The 8,741-nt window shown below is 40.2% G+C and overlaps 1 protein-coding gene across 1 annotated transcript; it reads right to left on the bottom strand.

Annotated features, from left to right (window-relative positions):
* Nucleotides 1-982: 982 nt before the first annotated feature.
* cfap206 (cilia and flagella associated protein 206) lies at nucleotides 983-8,535 on the bottom strand. Its single transcript, XM_076756660.1, has 12 exons — nucleotides 8,410-8,535; nucleotides 8,075-8,158; nucleotides 7,501-7,591; nucleotides 6,683-6,871; nucleotides 6,341-6,508; nucleotides 4,522-4,736; nucleotides 4,177-4,296; nucleotides 3,607-3,805; nucleotides 3,300-3,440; nucleotides 2,059-2,252; nucleotides 1,546-1,689; nucleotides 983-1,365 (listed from the first exon to the last, which is right to left on the bottom strand). The coding sequence occupies exons 1-12, from the start codon at nucleotides 8,515-8,517 to the stop codon at nucleotides 1,144-1,146; spliced, it is 1,875 nt and encodes a 624-aa protein (XP_076612775.1). The 5' UTR covers nucleotides 8,518-8,535; the 3' UTR covers nucleotides 983-1,143.
* Between the last annotated feature and the right edge of the window lie 206 nt (nucleotides 8,536-8,741).

The following is an 8,741-nucleotide window of genomic DNA, read 5'->3' on the forward strand; positions in this document are numbered from 1 at the left end:
CACGGCATAAAATAATATAATATAGATGAAATAGATTACATCAAATGTAAAAATCAAGTAAAATACAACATTTTAAAAGAAACACAGCAGTGTATAAGCACGAGGCAAAGCACATAAGTTTCAGACCTGTATCAGGAGTATCAGGAACCTATACGTAGTTAGTTAAAGGCTAAAGTGAAGAGATAAGTTTTTAGCTTTCTCTTGAAAATATTCAGTGAGCTGGCTTCCCTGACATCTACAGGTAGTGTCTTCCAGAGCTTTGGAGTGATAATCATCCTAAGCACATCAAAATCCACAACGGACCACCTCAAGAGGTGCAAACCAAAGATTTTACTATGGCCCTCAGTCATCTGAAATAAACATCATTGGAAATCTATGGATAGACCTCAAAAACAGCAGTGCATGCAAGATGGCCCAAGTATCTCTTAGCTGACTACAAACAGCGCGTACAAGCTGTGATGCTTGCCAGAGGGAATGTGACACCAAGTACTGAAATAAAACAGTCATCTTCCTTAAAATGTTACAGAGATGTGTCACCTTTAACTGTATTACTTTTGGAAATCATCTCTTACTCACTTAGCGATTCACAGTTACAGAAATTTTGAAAGCTGTCAAAACTTTAGCATGGCACTGTATTCACTGCTGGGGTGATAGCTACTGTACTGTTTAACAATAATAATCCGATATGTCTGTGAAGATTCTCATTCATCCAGATGATTGTCATTATGGTGCTTTAAAAGGTAACTGGACATGCTTGAGGTTCTGTTCTGTCTGATGTTTCCCCTCTAACCCAAGAGGCTTCTTCAGTTCATGTTTCAATAAAACAGAGATCTCTTTTGCTAACTTCAAACTGATCATCTTGCTGAAAGTGCTGCAGGTTCACTGCGTATAACACTTGACTCTCCTGCTCCTTAAAAAAAGAAGATAATGAAAGTAGCTTAATGGTATAAACCCAGACCCACAAACTAAAACACACATCGCAAACATTTGATAGGAAATTTATTGAAACAAAACTTAAAGAGCAAGAACAATGAACAATGAAAGAACAAATGCTGAATCAGCATTCCCACTAATACAGACTAAAATAAATTTAACTTGACTCTTTATTTTAGACAACAACAAATGTTTTTCTGGACAGATTGATTATTCATCAACAGTTCTGGTCAGGTTTGTTTTAACCATGGATCGGTCTCTTTGTCCCCTCAGACCTGTCAGGTAGATTTGAGGTTTGGGCACGTTGCTCTCACTGTCTCTCTTGCTTTGACAGGCAGTGTTCTTGGGCAGCCAGGTCTGAGTGATGTTTTCCCGCCTCATGTGGCTCAGATCAGTCTGTGCTGAGTGTGTCACCTTGGTACAGAGATCAGCCTAGAAAAAAATGTTTAAATTAACAAGACTCTTTATGTCAGACCCCATACAGATTGCTTCATGTTGTGTTAAGAAATACAATTCCAGGTACGCTAGAAAAAGTGGGAAGAGCTTTTCTTCCCAAAACCATATATTGAGTATGATTCATCATGTGAATGCACCTAGTAGACTCTTGCTCACCAGTTTGATAGCTTTTCGTCGCAGCTCCCACTCATTCCACTCATATGATTTGTCAATATTTGTCTCCACTGGATGGGTGTCAGTCTGCATGCCGCTGTCACACTTGGTGATGGGCTTTACCAGTAGACTCTCTCCTGGCTGCATCTGCAAAACCAGAAGGCAACAACTAAGTTTGGACCAAACTCCTACTGAGGTCAGTGAAGGTGAAAAGGTGGAGTTTCTGAGCAGATAGCAGTGTGCAATGCTGTCAGCCTCCTTCTCAATACTACCAGCAGATGTAGTAATAGATTATATAAAAAAAATGAAAATACTAAATATAAATAATAACAATCAAAGTAATCCAATTTAAAAACCTACATGTGGTGACTTTAATAAATGTACTCTGAGTGAGTGCTTTTAGCTATGTACATATATATTGTGCCTGTCCAAAACATGGAACTTGTGTGGTAAAGCTATGGCTGCAGAACTGAAGTAGGGGCTTTGAGAATATTCTAAGTAGAAGAGGCTACTGACCTCAGAGTACGAACTGACGGAGGAAAACTGTTGGTGGAGTCTGAGGAGCTGAATGAGTTCAGGTGAGTGCTTTGCTTTCTCTGCCACCTCTGCAATGAAGTCATCTGAACTGGAAGCAAATTTCAAGGCAGCTTCTTTGGAGCTGAAAACATAAAGCTTCTCCTTGTGTTTTAGGACTCCAATTTGTGGATTACCTGCAGAAGAAGTGTCAAATATTCCAAACAGAATGGACTTCAGGTACAACAGACTACAAAGGATACTTATATTGTATTTCATTAAACAGAATGTTAGTATTGAGAAAAATCACAACATTGGAGGGAATAAATAATATTAACATTACATATTGCATATACATATAAAGTATGTCCCATACACATTTGTCAGTTCTTGAGGCCCCAGTATGCTTCAGATAAAGTTCTTATTGGATAATCTAACAGCCTCTCTAAATCTCTTTCTGACAGTACAGTTGTGAAGGACTGCCAATCCAACAGTCAGGTTTCATATGCTGTTTGTGATTTTAGTGAACAGGATCTGGAGGTACAGCTGATGGGACAGAGAGTGTCCGGTTTGGAGGACTGGATTGATGCTTTTTGCAGTTTGCAGGCAAGTGTAGAGCATCCAGGATGACAATCAGCACTTCCAAGTCTGATCCCAATGTACCTTACTTGAAAATGGTGGATTACCGCCTTTAGGTTGGAAGTGAGTCACTGTCCCAAGTAAAGGAGTTCAAGGATCTTGGATGGGTTAAGCTTTAGAGACAGGGTCAGGAGGGAGTAAACTGCTGCTTCTGAAATGAGTCAGTTGAGGCATTTCAGGCATTTGTTTAGTGTGCTTCCCTATCCCCCAGTTGGATGTACCAAGGTGACCCATAAACCCTTGAAAGAATTATATATTCTATCTGGCCTGGGAGCATCTCGGGATCACCCAGGAAGATCAGGCAGACATGGCAGGGGAGACAGTCATCTCGGTTCCCTTACTTAGCCTGCTGCCACCACAAACTGGATGCAGCTAAGCAGCAAAAAAAGGAAAAAGGCAGTGGGGTGCAGCCAGGCTTTCATCCCATGTTCGAGTGGCCAGATATGAACACTTGTCTTTACATGTGGTAAGATGACACTCCATGCAACCTAGTTTGTTGGAAGCATGCTAAGGTCTTTACCCATATACCTAAATTTGACAAAGAAGGAGGAAGGAACATCCAAATACCTTTCTGGCATCACATTTGCAAATCATGAGAACAATACCTGGAAGTAGAAGCCCATCTCTCTTCACAAGCATATAGCCACAGACTCCATTATACTGTAAAGGCAGCTCATTAAAGCCTGCTGCTGTTTCAGGCAGGAGCCATTCCTGTGTCTTCATCTCAGCTGGAACAATACGATCATCTGAAAGACATAATGAAGAAAAGTAACCGCATCTAAGCTTAGTACTTGCGGAAGCTTGGTTAAGAGACATTTTCTCTCTGCAGTCCAGTTTTGTAAGACTTGTAGAATGTGGAATTAATTACTGTAGATGCTGGCATCTCATATCTGTTGGTGTCATTAGCCATACCTGAGGACTCAATCATTCTCTGTTCATCTGTCTTCACCTCTGACATCCCCACCAGGCTGTCCAAATAAGCTTCAGAAAAGATTTTGGCTTGAGAGGTGGTAAAGGGCTGCAGATTGAGCATGATGTTGCTGAGGATATTCAGCAGCTCAGCCTCATCCTGAAGTCCACACCACAGCTTTGACAGGTCCTGGAACAGTGGCTGAAAGACAATATGAGGAATAACAAAAAAAGGCAGTAGAATTAACAAAAACTAAAGCAATTCATGTTTTTATTTACATCACACATTTTATCAAAGATGTGCCTGATGCTTTGCCATCAGTGTGAGTGGATAACGCTTGTAATGAGCAGGTGGCTTAGCTGCTGTGCGAATGTGTGTGCAAATGGCTGTAAAAGTGAGTGGTCTTCAGACTAGAAAAGCGCAATACAAACACATGCCCATGCCCAGGGATTTCGGATGGAAGATAGCAATTTGCTACAACCCAGCACATTACATCTCTCCTTGTTATTCATAATTATATTTACAAGACATAATAACAGTAGCAACATGATGGCAGTGACTAAGACACTTACAAAAACCTTTGCAGTGGGTACAGCTGTCTTTGACTTCACAGTTTCTTTCAGGAGCTTCATGAGTGACAAGAGTTCAGTCTGCAGGATTTCAACGTGCTTGGCACATAAACATGCGTCAGCCTGGAGGTAAATGGAAAACATATACTGTATTTACTAAACATTTCACTTTGGGAATAAAACATGTATTCACTGGCCTTCTTTTACTTCATAAGCAACAAAATTAGTGTTCTATGGAAACTGAACAACAGCAGTGTGTTCCTTAAACAAATTTGGATTATAATAACTAATAAGTTACAATAAATCCACATTTACACAAATCATAATTACCAGCTATTGCTACCTCACCAGTAACATTTTGAGGAAAACTTCATGCTGCCTGACGTTGTAGAGAGCCTGTTTGAGCAGAGCGATGGGCACGTCACATTCTCCAGGCTGACCATCAGGGTCCGTTAGCTTCTCCAGCACAGCTGTGTATTTCCAGGCCAAACTCTGTGATATGTTCAGCTCATGTTCTATGCTTTTACTAGTGACTGGAAGAGCTTTGTGAAGAACTGCAGGAACTGTTGAGAGAAGTACCATATTCACCAAATACAGTATTGATCATGAGTGAAGGAAATAACCTCATATGATGATGTACAATTCTAATTACAATTAGTCATTTGGCAGACGCTTTTATCCAAAGCGACGTACATATGAATTCACACAGCGATGGCACAGCATCGGGGGCAGGTTTTTTGGGGGGGGTCAGTATCTTGCGCAAGGATACTTTGGCATGTGGACTGCTGAGGCCAGGGAACGGCCACTCTACCTCCTGAGCCACAGCCAATGTAGTTAAAGATACAAAATGAAAAGTTTCCACTCTTGGATGAATTAACATACCACTTTCCAAGACTGGACTGATATTGTACATTCTAAGTGATGAGGTCAGGATCCCATGTTGGATACATTGTAATAGTGTATATGTAATCATGCAAGACTTCTAAATTCTATTTTAGTGTTTATTAATTTCATACAACTGTGTTCAATGGACCATTCTCTCATAATCTGGCCATGATGGCATGTTACAGAATTCTATATTTCATTCGTCATTGCTTGGGCCAGAGGCAGTATTCAAAAACCCTGATTCCAAAAAAGTTGGAGCAATATGTGAAGCATAAATGAAACAGAGTGTGATAATTTGCTAATCCGGTTTGACATATACTCAACTGAAAATAGTACAAAGGCAATATATTTCATGCTTGACCTCATCACCTTCATTGATTTTTGTGAATATCTGCTTATTCTGAATTTGATGCCAGCACATTTCAATCAAGTTGGGACAGGAGCAACTAAACACTGGGAAAGTTGTGGAATGCTCCAAAAACACCTGTTTGCAACATTCCACAGGTAAACAGGTTCATTGGTAACAGATGATAGTATCAAGGTTGGGTATGAAAGGCTCAGTTGATCACAAGCAAGGATGTAGTGAGGTTCACCACCACCAACACATGAACATGAGCATCCCAACTTTTTTGGAATTGTGTATAAATTGAGTATGTATTCTGTGTTGTATTGCTGTACATGAATATTCTAAATTGAAATCTATATTTGAATTATAAAAAAAATCTAGACATTCGATTGTGGGAAAAAAAGCAGCACCACTGTGGCAGCTGCACAGAAGGCACTGCATGAGGGACAGAAACCTAACATTTAGTGTGGAAGCCTACATTTGTGTGTTCTGCAGAGAATCTTGCCCTATGTAATTTAAAAATATTACAGCTGCATGTGGCAACTCAGTGATTCCAAAAAGCAGAGAGTTTACTGTTTGAATGTCAGATTTAAACCTCACTCCCAAGGAACTATCTAATGAATGTCAGTGAACTCTACATTGAATGCTGCCAACCTGGCTGCTGTGAGAGGACTTTATACATGCTCAGTTGGCAGGGTAAGATGTTCTTCCCTGAACCAGCCAGCCCCACTCTGTGATCTACTCAGAAGGTGCTATTTTTACAGAGAAAACTTGTCTGAGCTTTATGGTCTGTCTGTCAAATCTATTAATATGCCCTTTTTAAAACATACAGCATATTAGCAGATTTGACAGATTGTTTGACCACATCTAATCATAATACTAGCATGTGTGTAGCACTCAACCTGCTTTTTATGGCAGTAGGCTGGTATACTGTACTTAGTTCATGGAGGTCAGTCTCCTCTTCTCCCTTCTGGCTGGCTTTGTTGAAGAGTCGGATCCCTGTGACAACCATGGTGAGCTCACTGAGCTGCTGCTGCTTGTCCCTCTTTAAGAGCACCATGAAGGCTCCTAGTTCAGTCTGAGGGAAGACACTCTGTAGGGCAGCTGGGACAAGAGAGGAGGAAGAGAAATCAACAGTCATTACACATTTCACTAATAATCATCATCATCATAACAATGGACACCACATGGCCAAAAGCATGTGCAGGGATTTTCACCCATTAATGGTGTCCCTGTACTTTCACTGACTATAGTTCCCCAGAAACTGAAGTGTGAAACCTGCAGTCTCTTGCACAGTGTTGACGTCTGTTGATGAGCCCATGCCAGAGCGCAGTAGGATGTATGAGATGATTTTGCGGTACAAAGCATCTAATTCCTCCCGTGTTTTCACCCTGCTGTCAGTGATCAGTCTGCTCACTGGGCTCAGCTTGGACTCTAGCACCCGGTGGATTTCCTCAAGAAACTCACCTGCACAAACACACAAAGTGACTGCTTTGTCATGATATTCATATTATAACAGAATAAATACGCAGTGTTTAAAAGTTTATAATAAAAAATTCAAATTAATTCTAAAACAACAGCCAGCCAGGGTAAAAGCTAAAATACATGCAATATGTTCCTCATGCTGCAGAGTTATCCACAGTCTGAAGTTGAGCTATGGCTGAATGATTTAAGATAGAATGAAATTTTAGCTCTGAGTTTAATGTTGGAGGATAAAAATCCTGCCTAGTTTTTTGGCATTTTGAGGATTTACTGTTTTTCTCTGCATATCACTGAAAAAGAGCAATTTTAAGATGTCATCTTAGACTCTTGGAAATTGTGATGGGCAGTTTGCTCACTATTTTCATTTTTTAAAAGAAACAGTTGATAAATTGATCACACAAATAATTGACAGATTAACTGATCATGATCATTAATAATGAAAATAATCATTAGTTGCAGCCATAGACACAAATCAGGCTCTTAGAACAGCCCATGCACCAAAAACTACATTCACGATGATGGGACATTTAATCTGTTTGTATTCCATATTAAAGACAATTCTGAATTTTAGAAACACAGGACATTTGTATGTCATTGCTTATGGTGACACTTACGTCGGGAGGTGTAATTCATCTCAAAATACACTTGCATTTTGATTGTGTCAAGGGACGGGCTGCACTTTTCCATCAGTTTATCCAGACAGAGCTGTAAGACACATTGCAGATGGAGATCAGACAACAACCAAGTGTGGTTTTAAGGATCAGTATTCACGCTGTGTTGTCTATGTGGACGCTGAGGACACGTACATGCTTTTTTTTTAAACAACCTAGAGGGACACTTGCCTTAATAGGCTGAATCAAATATTCTAAACTCAATCTGTTTAAATGTGGCCACTTTTAGACAAAAAATAAATACAGAATTCAGCATCTCTCCAGCTGGACTTTATGTCTAGCAGTGTGGAGAAACTCAGTCCAAAGGTTTCAGCTGTTCATGTTGGAGGGAAAAGTTATACTCAATATTGATCATAAATTAAATAGAGAACATGAAGAACTTAAATAGTCAAAAACCTTCAACAGATATTATTTGCAGTGTCTAGTCAAAATGTTCTGGTGGAGACTTGGCCTCATGACCTCCATTATGACCTCAGTTAGTGGGATTGATCCAAAATAACATGATACAGAATCTCACCTCTTCAAGTCTTCGTATGTCTTGTTGGGTCAGTGTCCGATCAACATTAAACCCATTTCTTGGGTCCAGCACTACAGCTTTCACCTGATAACACAATGCAAAAAGAAACTGTGTATTAGCACACACACACATACACAAATACATATGTACACATGGCAGTATGTTAGAGTTCTGAACATTTCATTTAAAACGTGTCTAACAGGAAGAAAGTTCACTCTGTGGCCTCACAACGTGTGTATGAACTGGACTGGACAATGAGGCATTAATGTCCACCTAGTTACCGCTAACTAGTTAGCTAACTAACTTGACAAACAGCACCTTAGCTCGTTACTGACCATGAAAGCCACCAAAGTGTCCGACACCACATGTCCTCTCACCGCACACTCCTGCACAATTTCACGAATGATAGTTTTCATGACGCTTTCTGCGTGAGCTCTCGACATTATTCCGACAGTGTAGCTTTAACGACAGTTAACTGGTACCTAGAAATCTAGCTGGGACGTCCACAGCGGCCTGTTGATTAAATGGTTACCCTAGCAACACTGTGTTAAGCAGGGACGTATTACGTGCCGGTGTCCACTAGAGTGCGCTGCAGGTAACGCTTATCAATAGGTTTCCGTTGGTCCAAAAGGAAGGTGGATTACATATGCTGTACAATTCAAATAAA

This window comes from Chaetodon auriga, chromosome 18 (genome assembly GCF_051107435.1).
Source record: "Chaetodon auriga isolate fChaAug3 chromosome 18, fChaAug3.hap1, whole genome shotgun sequence".
Lineage (NCBI taxonomy): Eukaryota > Metazoa > Chordata > Actinopteri > Chaetodontiformes > Chaetodontidae > Chaetodon > Chaetodon auriga.

What these genes read in the sequence shown, in the direction of transcription:
- cfap206 (XM_076756660.1), bottom strand. Translation starts at nt 8,517, where the DNA reads ATGTCGAGAGCTCACGCAGAAAGCGTCATGAAAACTATCATTCGTGAA. An exon ending in ACACTTTGGTGGCTTTCATG is followed by an intron (nt 8,159 to 8,409) that starts GTCAGTAACGAG and finishes TTGTGTTATCAG; the next exon opens with GTGAAAGCTGTAGTGCTGGA. An exon ending in CACTGTGCAAGAGACTGCAG is followed by an intron (nt 6,509 to 6,682) that starts GTTTCACACTTC and finishes CTCTTGTCCCAG; the next exon opens with CTGCCCTACAGAGTGTCTTC.